At 39.7% G+C, this 13,813-nt stretch overlaps 1 protein-coding gene across 1 annotated transcript; it reads left to right on the top strand.

Annotated features, from left to right (window-relative positions):
• Positions 1–7,677: 7,677 nt before the first annotated feature.
• Positions 7,678–13,497, top strand: LOC113074112 (pancreatic secretory granule membrane major glycoprotein GP2-like). Its single transcript, XM_026246842.1, has 12 exons — positions 7,678–7,837; positions 7,924–7,995; positions 9,092–9,481; positions 10,170–10,553; positions 10,653–10,733; positions 11,152–11,259; positions 11,326–11,510; positions 11,939–12,096; positions 12,416–12,661; positions 12,736–12,898; positions 13,191–13,293; positions 13,394–13,497. The coding sequence occupies exons 1-12, from the start codon at positions 7,678–7,680 to the stop codon at positions 13,495–13,497; spliced, it is 2,154 nt and encodes a 717-aa protein (XP_026102627.1).
• The last annotated feature ends 316 nt before the right edge of the window (positions 13,498–13,813 follow it).

The raw sequence follows: 13,813 nt of genomic DNA, 5'->3' as shown, positions 1-13,813 counted from the left end.
TTAACAGTCAATAAAAGAGTCTTTATCCTACCAGTAGCTTCTATAAAGTTGATGAACACATTGTGGCTTTTCACCGCCGTCTCAGCATTTGGTTTACTCCAAACATGCTTTAGCAATCTTTCTCCAGTATCAGTAGCACCACCAACTTGGGTAGGAGAAGCACATTAACCTTGCCTACAGAGATCCCTCTGCTCACTACTAATCACCAAAGCACACCTGGTTCTATTTAACATGTGAAGTTTTGATGGCCAATCAGCTTCCGGAACTCCTCCAGGTTATACTGCGGGTTCACAACCAATAGATCTACTGCTTTTAATCAAGGTTAATTTAATCAGATGGACTCTTCCTTACTTAATGAGGAATACATCTCACTCAATTCCTAAATGAACTTAACACCTCCCACTTGACCTACTGGTCAGATGACCCAAGGAGGTCACACACCCATTTTGGCAGGACTTGAATCTCTTTGTTCTTCAACAGGAATCAAAACCACCAAGCGTCTAACATCTCGGTGCAGAATTGTAGCTGGGATTTTGTTACAAAGTTTCTTCGCCAGTTTGACATCCTTAGTCATTTCTGCTCGACTTGGTTTAACAATTGATACTGGGTAGCTGGGAAATGCTCTCACCATGACATCCCTTACTATTCCTTTCTTGTCTACATTTACACAGATGACTCTGGCCAACTTGTACTGGCCTCTTAAAGCATTCTGGTCAGCCAGCCATACCACATCTCCCACAGCAACATTTCGCTCCTTAGTATGCCACTTGTTTCTTACAAATAGGTTAGGCCCTGCTAACTGACACCATCTTCTCCAGAACTTGTTGACATTTTCCTGGATAACTCTTAGTCTTTTGTATGGATAACCTTCAAACTCAAAACTTCCTTGATCTCCTCTTTTCCCAGTACGTCCCAGAAGAAGAGAGTTTGGACTTACGTATTCCACGCAGTCTTCTCGACTTTGTGTCCTTGCATCAATTGGTCTTTCATTGACCAAATTAGCTGCAGTGTAAAGAAAGGTTTGAAATTCCCCCCATGTCATAACTCCATTACACCCCAGATTCTGGAGGGCTCGCTTAACCAGACGGACAGCTGCTTCTGCTGCTCCATTTCTGTGAGGGGAATCTGCAGGATGAATTTTCCAAGACCACTCTGTGCTATACTTGGCTGCTTCAATTTCTAACTTTACCTTGTCTTGTCGTTCTAGGAACCTGTGAAGATCTTCAAGAACAGACTTGGCCCCAATAAAATTTGACCCAGAGTCTGACCACAATTTCCTTGGATGTCCCCTTAAAGCTGTAAATCTTTGGTATGCCAGCAATAAATACCTTCTGTTGATTGATTACTAAACAAGATCAGTATGGATAGCTCTTGATGCCATACAACAGAAGACCAATTCCCCAAACTTTCAGTCCCGTCCTCTTCTTTACCTCATCTTTTACTACATAAGGCCCAAACAAATCCAGAGTTGTAAACTCAAAAGGTGCAAGCCGGTTCAAACCGCTCTTGATGGAAGGGCTCCCATGATCTGTTGGCATTGCTTTGCCCTTGCCTTTCTGCAGGTCACACAGCAGTCGACAGATTTCTTAGCCAATCTGCGGCCTTTTACCCACCCAAGCTTTTCTTCTCATCCTTAACAAAGTTCCAGCCACTCCTTCATGGTTTACTTGATGAGCTTCCTGAGCCAGAAGCTTAGACACATATGCATTATATGGTAAGATTGGGACTGCAGTTTATCCTCATTGAAGATCTGAATTCTTCCTCCACAAACTAACAGTCCAGAGTTTCCATCTTTGTACACTGCCAACCTGGCTGAGGGTAGGTAATTAGGAAAGATCACATTCTCTTGGGCAGCTAGAAAGAGGTCTGCATAAGCATTTTCCTGTTCATGTCCTGTCAAGACAGCTTCTTTAAGCCCTTCTTCCAGAGACTTTGCCTCCCACTTTTGAGGAACTCATGGTCTTACTTTCATTTCAAACCACTTCTTGACCGCTCTACGCACCCAAGCAGTAACTCTTACCAATCTGGACAATCTGCTGAATTTTTCCACATGGATTAACTTACTTGTTACCAAACCATCAAACAGCCCTCCTGATGAAAACATCTTTCTGGCCTTTTCTTTCCCTTAGCAGAGGTACCGGAGTCTACAGTGGAATGCCATGATTCAGCTTTTCCTCCATCCATATGATCGATTACTTTACATTCCTTCAAGGAAACTGCACCCTCTTTTTCCTTGGCCAGGCTCCTGGTAAGAACTAAAGAAAATGCTTTCCTCTGAAGTTTTGTTAATACTCTCTCTTGCCTGCAATTTGCAACCTCAGCAGCTGACTTCATTGGCCATTTTTCCACTGGCCATCTCAGGAACACTGGCCCTCTCTGCCATGCAGATCTTCTTTGAGGTCTTTTGGACTGCATCCCCTTGTGATAATGTCTGCAATGTTTAAGTCACCTGGGATCCACCACCAGTCTTTAACAGGCGTAGTTCTCTGGAGTCTCTCCAATTCTATTTGCAAAGAAGGACTGATAGCCATAGCTAACCCGCTGAATAGCTCCCAACACTGTTTGGCTGTCCACCAGATGGAACCATTGGTCAATCTCCACTTGGCAATGCTTCTCAATGATATTTTCTAAGTCTAGCTGCATAAACTGCACCACACATTTCATGCCTTAACTGCTTCTCCTTTTGATCCAAGGAGTCAATTTAGCCTTGGATTCAACTAGCCTCACCTCAGTCCTTGGTCTGTTTCCCACCTGAAATATGTTTACAGCTCCATAGGTCTTATCACTTCCATCAGAGAATGTTATTGCCAGTGGTTTTCCTTTCCAGCTGCAGGTGTTAAACCTCTGAAGAACTTTATCTTGCCAAAGCTGAACATACTCTTCAAACAATTTAATGGCTTCTTCTCTGAGACTTTCTGACAGTGGTTTATCCCATGTGTCTTTGGTCAGGCTTCCACATCCTACTTCCTGAAATGCCTTTCGCACAAGGATAGCCCCTTTTTGCTTAACAGTGTGACCAAGCCAATCGGATCATACAGCCCGCCACGTGACCCAATAGTTTCTCTTCTAGTCAAAGGATTAGGAGTCTTGGCCCTAATCTCCTCTTTAAGGAGGTTTTGTCCTACTCTCATTTTCGTTTTTCCGCTTGGAAAAATTAAATTGAGGTCATGATGTAAAGTTGATCTTCCTCTGCTAGATACCCAAGTCCCTAGGGGCCTTGTTGTCCTTGTCCCTCAGTTGGTTTGGTAGTTTCAGAATTCGGTCTTCTGCTGCCGACTTTATCTCACCATCAGCAGGGTTCCAACTTTGTTCTGACCGGACCCAGTGCTTCAAGAAAAACCCTCCAGCTCTTAGGATGTCCTCCAACACCTTCAATTATTTTATCCAGTTCTTCCAGATCATTGTGGGACGTTAAAATATCATCTACATAACTATCTGCTTCGATAACTTTGCGTGCTTCATGTAGATGAGGAGAATTTTGTCAATTTTGCAGTTTCTCCGCCATGGCTAGCTGTGCAATGCACCCTGCTGGTCGATCACCAATGTTAACTCTAGTGATAGCATATTCTCCTATTTCTTCACTCTGATCATCTCTCCACAGGAACCGATGTAGTTGCAATTCTCTCTCCTCCAACCATACAGAATTGTACATTTTCCTGATATCTCCAAGCACAGCATAAACTCCTCTTCTAAACCTTAGAAGAACAGCTCTGATTGGATTAAGAACATCTGGACCCTTCAGAAGAAGATCATTCATACTCACTCCCTTAAATTTCTGACTGCTGTTCCATACCAGGCGCACTGGGAGTAGTAACTGAGTGAGGATTTGGGTGCAATTAAGTGGCTCACATACCACACTGGTCCATTCCAGCTGTTTGGATCATATCCTCAGTTAACTTGATCGCTGCTCCTCGCTCCACCATTTCATGGACTTGAGCTGCATAAGCATTTGCCACTCTGGGCTCCCGCATCAGCTGCTTTTCTGTCCTCAGAAAGTGTTGCCTCAACTCCACTCCTATTATTGGGAAGGGAAGCTGGATCTTCCGTCCAGGGGGTATTTTGAATGCCAATGAGGAGAACTGCTGTGCACATCTCCCTCTACATAGGTAAGACACTCTTTTATAATCTCAAGTTCTCTTTCCTCTGCCAGTGGTCATCTCCTTACCACCTGGCTGACAGTTCCACAGCGACAGGCTCCACACATCGGTTCACAAGCGCCCAATGCTATCCCATTTCCACCATTCCAAGAACTCACGGTGCCAGCAGCAGCAATATTTGTCTCAGCTCTGGCTTCCTGAAGTAGTTGGGCAGACTTAGACTCTACTTGCAAATTCAGGTCCTCCCACTGTCTCCTCATATTTTACTGCGGCTGTTCTCATTGAGCGAGCAAAATGTGTCTTTGACTCATATGCAGCTACATCTATTTCTTCAAATAGGTCTGGATGTGCACCGGCCCACTGTCTTTCCCAAAGGACTGTCCCATAAGAACAAGATCCCCTACAATCTTCACTCTTTGCGGGGCTAGTCTTCCTTCTCGGTGGCTTATAAGTAGTTCAATCTCTTTTGGTCTTACCAGCTTCCTCAGGGTTGACTTCTGGGAAAAACTTTTGCAGGTTGCTTTAGGTCTGATGACTTTATGCACTTTAGCAATTTCATCCAAGCCATAACAAAGGAGCTCATGTGCTCTTTCTTTACCTTCCTCAGTTCGGACTCTGACTCTGAGAAGATATCGTTTGGTTCTCGGCCTTTATCGGTCATACCAGCAACTCCATGCCACAACTAAAGTGACATCTTCACATCTTAACCCTCAGTCTTGCTGCAGCCTTATGGGTTATATAGTTGGTGTCTGATGCAAGATCAACCAGAGTTCCAATCTTCTGCCCAGCGTTAGCTGTACTTCCAAGAGCATCATGATAACAGGCAGTTCCTTTACTCTACTTTCCTTTAAAAGTCCAACTTGAGGCTTTCCAGTGCAGGTTACTGTTGCTGCTTTGTTGGTGAAAGCATTTCTACATCGCTCAGCCAGCTCTGGAGAAAGTTCAGCTAAAAAATCCTCTTGCTCTGCTGTTAGCACATTTACCTTCCTGTTCTCCTTCAGAGACCTTTTCTCACCACCACTCATGAGTTCTCTTCTTGGACAGAGGAAATAATGATGATCAGATCCATTTTCCTTCATGCAGTCTCGGTTTTTGCACAAGAACGCATCTTTGCAATCAGCATCAACCTCATGACATCCAAGACACTTCTTGCAAGCTCCAATCTTCCTCACAGCAGATCTCTTTTCAGCCAAATTTAGGTCCTTAAACTTCCTACAAAAGAAAATCTTGTCTTTATGGGCTACAGCTCCACAAACAACACATCCAATATCAGAAAACTTCTTTGTAGATTTTGTAGATGCATATTTCTTCTCAAATCTTCTTTCTGATTTATCAAACCGTTCTACCTTGTCAGTGATTCTGAGTTGTTCGAGTTTCTCAAGAACATCTTCCTGTTTCTTTAAAAACTTCAGCAGGACATCAAAGTGATTCTCTGGAGTTACACCATTATCAGGATCAATCATAAAGACAAGCCAATCCCTTTTTACAAATTCAGGCAATTTACTCTCAATAGATTTAGTTACGAGAGGGTTCTTTATTGCACCGATATTCCCTAGATCGGTCAGGTCAGACAGAGCTTTTTCAACAGTCTGGATCAAGTCGATCAATCTTCTGAGTTGATAACCCTTTACAGCAGGAACTCTTTCCAGTTCTTCAATAATTTCCATGGCAATTGCCACCTTGTTGCCATATCGATTCTCCAACACTCTAAACACATCCTCAGCAGTGCTATACCTTGACAGCCTCAAATCCTTAACAATTCTGTCATCCAAGCTATCCAGGAGCTGGATTTTCTTGACCTCTGCTGAGCCAGTTGGTTCTCCTTGTTTCTGCAAACTGACCCAATCCTTCTTCCAACGGAAGAAATCCCTCTTCATACCACTAAATTTAGGCAAACTAGCTGGTTTTATCCTCACAACTGGTGTAATCGGCATAGTTTGGAGAGCTGTGTTTGGGTCTGTGGGACTTACAAACTGAGAACTTCTTTCAGTATTACGTGCAGTAATAAACTCACTGTTTCTCAAAATTAGTCCACTGTTTTGGACTTTTACCTGCCTCACTCTGCTCTCAAAGTCCTTCTTCTCTGTTGTAGGAATCCATCGCTCCCAGCTGGATAGAGTTTTGACTGCTCTGCTCACAAGCCTTTCCAAGTGAATTAGTTGAACTTCATATCCTTCACAATTGACACCAGCAACGGGTATTGAAGCAGAATGGTCACAAGCCTTCTCAGCTTCTTGGACTGCAGCTGTTAATTCCTCTTGGCCATATCTCTGCCACAAGTTAATTTGAACAATTTTTCTCACCTCTTCAAGCTTTGTCTCACAGTTGCTCACAGTCTTCTCAATATCTGCTACCTGCTGAATTTCAAGCTCTACTTTCTCATCACTCTTTGCACTAGCCTCCAGCTCTGCAACCAATCCCATCTTATAATCTTCATTTGCATCAAAAAGTGCTCTTGCAATAGAAGATAGTTTCTGGAATTCCTTCCTGAGTTCAGATTCAATCATTTGACTTGACTCTCGAGTGAGAAGGTTTACTTGCTTGGTAAAACACATCTTTGTAGTGGTTCTTTCTCTCTTAAGTTGATCCACCGTTTTCCCCAAGGCTTCTTCTGCCATTTTAAGTCAAATGATATATGGTCTTAAACTTATATTAACAATGTTGATTGTTGTTCTTTGAACCAGCTTCCTTCTCTGGACCACCAGAAGCCGTTAATCTTCTTATCCACAAGCTTGGTTATTAAGTGTCAAGTTATCTAGAGATTCTCAGCCTCAATGTCTGCCCCAACTTGAACAAGGCTCCAGTCAACTTCATAGGATGCATGGAATAACTCAAAACATCGGATTCGGATTCTTCATTGAAGCACTTTATTAAAATCTTTTAACAGCAACTTGGTCTTCTTCTGCTTATTTTCAGAGTTCAATTCAGATGCTTAGCTCAGATGCTTAGCTTAATAACCTATACAGAGAATATATAGATATGAGTCACTACACACAGTAATACAGTCATTTAAAGAGGTTTTAACTTATTTAAATTACAACCAATGTTACTAGAATACGCACAAATCAGAAATACATTTCAAACTGGTTTAACAACACTAAATCAAATGCATTTACTGCACATGACCAGATAGCATGTTAAATGCTAAACCTGCTAGCATTAATAAACAACTTGCAAGACATTCACAATTGATCTCTTTAACAGTCAATAAAAGAGTCTTTATCCTACCAGTAGCTTCTATAAAGTTGATGAACACATTGTGGCTTTTCACCGCCGTCTCAGCATTTGGTTTACTCCAAACATGCTTTAGCAATCTTTCTCCAGTATCAGTAGCACCACCAACTTGGGTAGGAGAAGCACATTAACCTTGCCTACAGAGATCCCTCTGCTCACTACTAATCACCAAAGCACACCTGGTTCTATTTAACATGTGAAGTTTTGATGGCCAATCAGCTTCCGGAACTCCTCCAGGTTATACTGCGGGTTCACAACCAATAGATCTACTGCTTTTAATCAAGGTTAATTTAATCAGATGGACTCTTCCTTACTTAATGAGGAATACATCTCACTCAATTCCTAAATGAACTTAACAGTGGTGACCAGAGAGGTCTGTGGGGAAGCTTATTTGAAAGGTTGCTGTCTTTACAAGTCAAAACCCATCAGAGTGAAAGCATGCCCAGGCAATTATTATGTCTATGAACTTGTAAATCCAATATTTGGTTGTTCAGGATACTGCACAGGTACAAGGCTTAGCCTTACTTTTTAACAAAGTCTTTCAAACCTTTTACAATTATTTTAGTCATGTTTTGAATTTTCTTATTTTTAGATGTTAACACCATTTCACAGGCGGTTTCTACTGAAAGTCCAGTTATAATCACTGAATCCAGCCTCACATTAAGTAAGTTGTTCATGATATGATTGAATATATACCTTTACAAATAAAAAGTTAATTCTACTCAATATGCTTAAGTAAAGTTCACATATATTTTAAAATACACTTTATGTAGTAAATAACAGTGTACTAGTTACAGTGTACTCAATTATTCTTGACAATATCAAAAAGCCAAATAATTTTTCAAACATAAATCTATTGTATTGGATGCCAAAACATAACAATGACACTAAAATGCGTACCTACATGAGGTGGGGGCCCCAGGCAAATTTAATTAGTGATGCCCTTAAAAAGTTTCTTTTTCAAATTTTAACAATACAACAATAACAACTTGTTAATTTTTTGTTATTACCTAATGATAAAATTATGCAACATATAAAATGTAGACAAAACAGATCTAACGGTCTGTGGGTATGTTTTTTTTTTTTTTTTTTTTTGTCTAATAAAATGTATTTCTATGCATTTCAAATGAGCTTAACATGCTATATTCATTAAAATAGAAGCTTAAGAACATTTCGATTTGTAAATAATTTCAATCAAACACTGGCGACTCTACCACTTATGTCTATGGTGTTTCCAATATTTGTTCTAAAATGAGTAGGGGATATGCAACTTTAGGTGATAATAAACACATAAGTATCCAGATTCATTTATAGTTTAAATCAAACATTATAGATACAAGTTCAGTTCCATGCATGTGTTATTTACTCGAATCTATTTAAATCCAAAGGGATTTATTATATAAACTTGAATTATAAGACAATATTTAAAACATTGTGAAAAAAGTATTTATTAGACTGCTCAGTCAATTGTGTAAACAGAACTACAAGCTTTTAATTATTTATTGATCAAAAGATTTAGAACATGTATAGGACAAATATACTTAGACTTTTCTGTCAGTATGAGTGGAGTATATTTACAGTATGTGTTATTTTATAACATATTTCTGAAAAGTGCATAAAAAGGAGACTAAAGTACACTTATTTTTAGAATAAAAGAGGTATGCTAATAACACACTTTAATTTTGTATTGCACTACATTTGTGCACAATTTTTTAAGGGTTATTAATAAACAGGTCTGTTTTGGTCTCTCACTAACACAGATTATGACCCGTGCAATAACTACAACATACTCGACAATGGGAGAAGCACACTTATTTACTGGCATATGTTTGGACCTGGAAGTGCACTTGATGACATTCCTGTAGAATGGGACGGCTGGTATCGACTCTTCATGAATGGCTTGAGTACTGAGATGCCTGAGTGGTGTGCATCATTTATGTCATGTGGAGGTTTTAGTGGTCTGTGGCTTGGTGGATCTCATCCTCGTCTGGAAGATGGAGTTGTTACTCGTGAAATTTACGGCTCTCGATATGATCAGTGCAGTTACTACAGATCTGAACCAATCCAAGTCAAAGCTTGTCCTGGAAATTATTATGTCTACAAATTTACCAGACCAACTGTTTCAATCCCAGCTCCTAAATACTGTGCAGGTACATCTATACATCTTTGTATATTACGTGATTATCAAAAAATATTTCTATATGGCCACCAGCTATGCATGTCAGGGTTCTGTCTCTCTTTGGTGGTTCTTATTAATGTGGTGTTGTCTTGTGTCCATGAGCTGGTGGCTTCAGGTTGTTCGCTGGTCTTGTGTTCTCTCGTCAGTGTGGTGTGTTGTGTGTTTGGGACCTGTTGTCTAAATCCTGGTTAAATCTTCTGTCCAGTTTGGTTTTGGTTCAGTATCACTCATACTCCATGTTTTGTCTTTATGTAAGCATGTGGCTGCTCTTGTTTAGTCTTGTGTGTTGTCGTTTTTTGAGCACATGGCTTGTGAATGGAAATTTGCTCTTATGTTGTCATGTTTGTTTCTATGTGCCATATACTCTTCTGTCTAATACCTCATCCCTGCCCCTTGCTATCTCAGTCTTCCTCATCACCCTTATTTCATTCCCTGTTTTTCTTCCTGTGCACCCTGTCCTGTGCCAGATTGTTGTTGAGTTTACCTGTGTGTGTGTGTGGTGTTTCCCTTTGTGTACAACATTGCCTTGTATCAGGCAGTGGGTTAGTTTAGAGTCATTAGCACTCCTCACCCCACCTGCCAGTGCGAACATGTTACAAGTGAATGAATGCTTTGATACATTTAATCTTCATTATATAATGCTTTGTTTAAAATTTTAGTACCTTTCACCACCCCAAGTGTTGACCCCTGCTACACCTACACCAGTCTGGATGAGCCTTGGAGAGCCACTGATTATTCTAACACAGGCGTGTGTGATTATAATGTGGAGTGGAATGGCTGGTACAGGATGTTCTACAATGGTCAAAATACTCAGATGCCAGAATCATGTGTTAATCAAGGCATGTGTGGGACGCAATCCCCACTGTGGCTCAACGGCACTCACCCACAGCTGGAAGATGGAGTGGTCATCCGTCAGGTCTGTGCTTCCACATGGAGTGGTTGTTGTGGTTACACATCCCACCCTATAAGAGTCAAAGCCTGTCCTGGAAATTACTATGTTTATGAGTTTGTCAAACCAATGTTTTGCTCAGTTTACTGTGTAGGTGAGAATTTATCTATGCACTACAGTCTTTAATTTTTGTGGATTTTACTTGAAAATTATTGATATTAATAAATATATATAAATATGTTTCTAATACTAGATACCACAGGTCTTAATGAGACATCTACAACAGAGACAATCCCACCCATAGATTCCTTAACTCTGCCCATCACTAACACTGGTAAAGTATCGTCAACTCCTTTATGAACCCTTATGTGCATTTTTTTTTACATGCATTTTCATTAGATAGTTTTTTTTTTTTAATCCCAGTTTTACATTATTTAATGTATTTGTAGTACATTTCTCCAAATACAATAATATTAAAACACAATACAGATTACAAAGTAGAATGAAAACAACTGAGATAGACCAAAAGTATAATAAACTTAAAGTATTCTTCTCAGTGTTGTTAGTAGTCATCTTCTTCTGTGCTCAGTTGCAAAGGGTATGTTTTATCCCTTTTGTTAAAAATAGACTAGACGTGTTAAACCCAAGACAAACTGTCTTCAGCATTGAATAATTTACACAGGGAGCTGGAGTGTTGTGGCATACAGTGCATGTCTTGTTTTGTATTCTGTGTCTGTTCTTCTCTTTGGAAGATTGTTCTGAACTCAACTGCTCAGAGGATGAGTGGTGTGGGAAGAAAAATGGTGTCTATGGCTGTTTATGTAATGACGACTTATCTAGACCACAATCTGACTCTTTTGGTTGGTATCATTCCACAACAAATTTTGAAACGTTTTTCAATTGTCTAAATAGCTGTTTTGTCTCAGACTTCTCAGAAAGCTGTGAAAGCAGCTCTGGCTCCATGTCTGTGTCTCGCTGTCAGCTCTTTGAGGCTGGTTTTCCAGCTGACGTCTTACACCTCAATGATCCCAGCTGCAGAGGAACAGTCCGGAATGGCAGAGTGGAATTCCATTTTGATAATGATGAACATATCTGTGGCACAAATCTTCTGGTAGGATATATTATGTATAATCTAATCAAATACACCATCCAAACATTTGTAGTGTTTGATAAAAACAATAGAGTTTGATTTGACCACCAGAAGAATTTCTTTGAAACTTTGAGAAATCTCTGGGGAGGTCAGTTTGTGCCATTCCTTTTGTTACAGATTATTTCTTCAGTAAGGTTCATTTTAAAGTCTCAAAGAGATTCAGTGGGGAAGGATGCCCAGCACCATGCCACTTAAGAGATTTTTGTTGCATTTTCTTGAAGTTTTGCTTTCATTTAACTTGTTGGATGAAACATTTTGCATAACTTTCGAAGTTTTTAATGTTGCTTTAATAAAATAAAAAAAACAACAACTATAAAATAAATAAATAAAATAATTATTTTGAAATGAATTTAAGCTAAATTTCAAAGTTGTACATATGTTGTCCACAGGCCAACGGCACCCACTTCATCTACAGTAACTATATTCTGGGGACACCGAGGTCAGAAGGTCTCATCAGCAGAAAGAAAATCCTCAAGCTTTCTTTCAGCTGTGCTTATCCTCAAACACAAACACTTTCCATGAATGTGGAAATCAATCCACTGGAGAGGTGGGAATTTTCTAAGAAAATAAGTACTGTATGCTATGGTCTTCACTGTTGTTTATACAGCACTTTGTACAATACATATTGTCAAAACAGCTTCACAGTGTTAAACAGGAAAATAGTGTGTCATATATCATATCATATAATTCTGTTGTAAAGCAGTTTTAAAAAGAGGGCAATGGTAAACAGTCAATTTTCATTTAAAGACAGTTGTCTGTGCAACTGAGTCGATAATAATGAATACTATTACAACATCTACATTTTTATATATATATTTATTGGAAATCCTGTTTTGTTTTTTAATGAATCTTGAACATTTCACCAGCATTGTGCACAAGACTCTTCCCGCTGGAGAAGGCAGATATCAGGTTCGGATGATTCCATATGAGGATGATGAGTTTACTCGGCCCTTCACTGGTAGAGTGGATGCAGAGCTGGACCAGAAGATGAATGTGGAAGTGCGTGTCGAGGGGGTTGACAGCCGTCAGTTTGCTCTGGTGATGGACACGTGTTGGGCTACACCTGTGAATGATCCTGATTACAGTCTCCGCTGGGATCTCATCCTCACAGAGTAAAGTGTGCTGTTTTGGGAGAACCTGTGAAACTTTGATTAGATTTGTTGATTGTCATTGTTAATATTCTCAGGTGTCCCAATCCAAATGATGACACAGTGGAGCTGCTGCAGAACGGCGTCTCGACATCCAGCCGTTTCTCCTTCAGGATGTTCATCTTCACTGCAAACTCCACTAAACTTTACCTGCACTGCGCTGTTCACCTGTGCCTTCTGTCAAGCAACCGCTGCTCAACGGTGAGTTCACAAAAATCTCTCATATTTATGTTAACATCAATTCAATTTAGCAATTATTATGCAGTGTCTCTGTCTGTTTGTATATATTACATTTCTGTAGTAAAATGTGATTAAATGTGGAGGTTTATGAATCTGTAGTTGATAAACTCTTGCTGATCAAACAATAAGAAAGGTTGGTGTTAACGTTTAATGTTCAAGGCTGATAAGTGACTTGTTTTGGCTAAGTTATATATTTGCTCAGTGATATTTGTCGAGGATTCACACAGCTGGATTTTCCCCTTTTCTCTTTTAGGACTGTAACTCTGAACACCAGTGGAGAGAGCGCAGGTCTCTGGACTTCCATGACAGTGCTTCCATATCCCTGGGTCCTCTGATGTTGTCTGAAGGAAGCACAGGTGAAACATTAAGTTTGTTTTAATTATTTGTAATGATGGTTTATGAATATTTCTGTCATGAATACTTTACATTTTACTGCATTATATTTCCTGTTCACAGAAAAATGGATACTAGAGCAAGTGAAGGCATCGGAGGCTTCTCGTCTGTGTGCTTCTCTGATGCTGTTACTTGCTCCTCTGATGAGTTCCCTGAACCTCTTTTAGTTAAACTCAAAAGGTGCAACATTTTACACATATATTGCCAATTTAATTACTGTAGAACTAACGGCACCCTGGTTTTGTGGTTTCTTTATTTCGTAACTGTTATTTTATGTTCCGAATGAATTGCTATTTAACAATACATCAATTGTTATGCATACTGCATGCATTGCAACAACAATCAGTTTGTTTATTTAAATCATTCCAAAACATAATTGGGATATTCCTGTTCTGGGGTTCTTTTTTGATTATTTAACTTCTATAAAGGGCTGATTTTCACACTAGTGCAACTAAAATATGTGATATGATAGCAGGAATCTAA

The sequence above is a fragment of the Carassius auratus genome, unplaced genomic scaffold (assembly GCF_003368295.1).
Source record: "Carassius auratus strain Wakin unplaced genomic scaffold, ASM336829v1 scaf_tig00013736, whole genome shotgun sequence".
Lineage (NCBI taxonomy): Eukaryota > Metazoa > Chordata > Actinopteri > Cypriniformes > Cyprinidae > Carassius > Carassius auratus.
Note: the sequence above shows the minus strand (reverse complement) of the source record. Positions and strands in the feature narration are given on the sequence as shown.

What these genes read in the sequence shown, in the direction of transcription:
- LOC113074112 (XM_026246842.1), top strand. Translation starts at nt 7,678, where the DNA reads ATGAACTTAACAGTGGTGACCAGAGAGGTCTGTGGGGAAGCTTATTTG. An exon ending in TTGCTCAGTTTACTGTGTAG is followed by an intron (nt 10,554 to 10,652) that starts GTGAGAATTTAT and finishes TTCTAATACTAG; the next exon opens with ATACCACAGGTCTTAATGAG. An exon ending in TCTGTGGCACAAATCTTCTG is followed by an intron (nt 11,511 to 11,938) that starts GTAGGATATATT and finishes TGTTGTCCACAG; the next exon opens with GCCAACGGCACCCACTTCAT.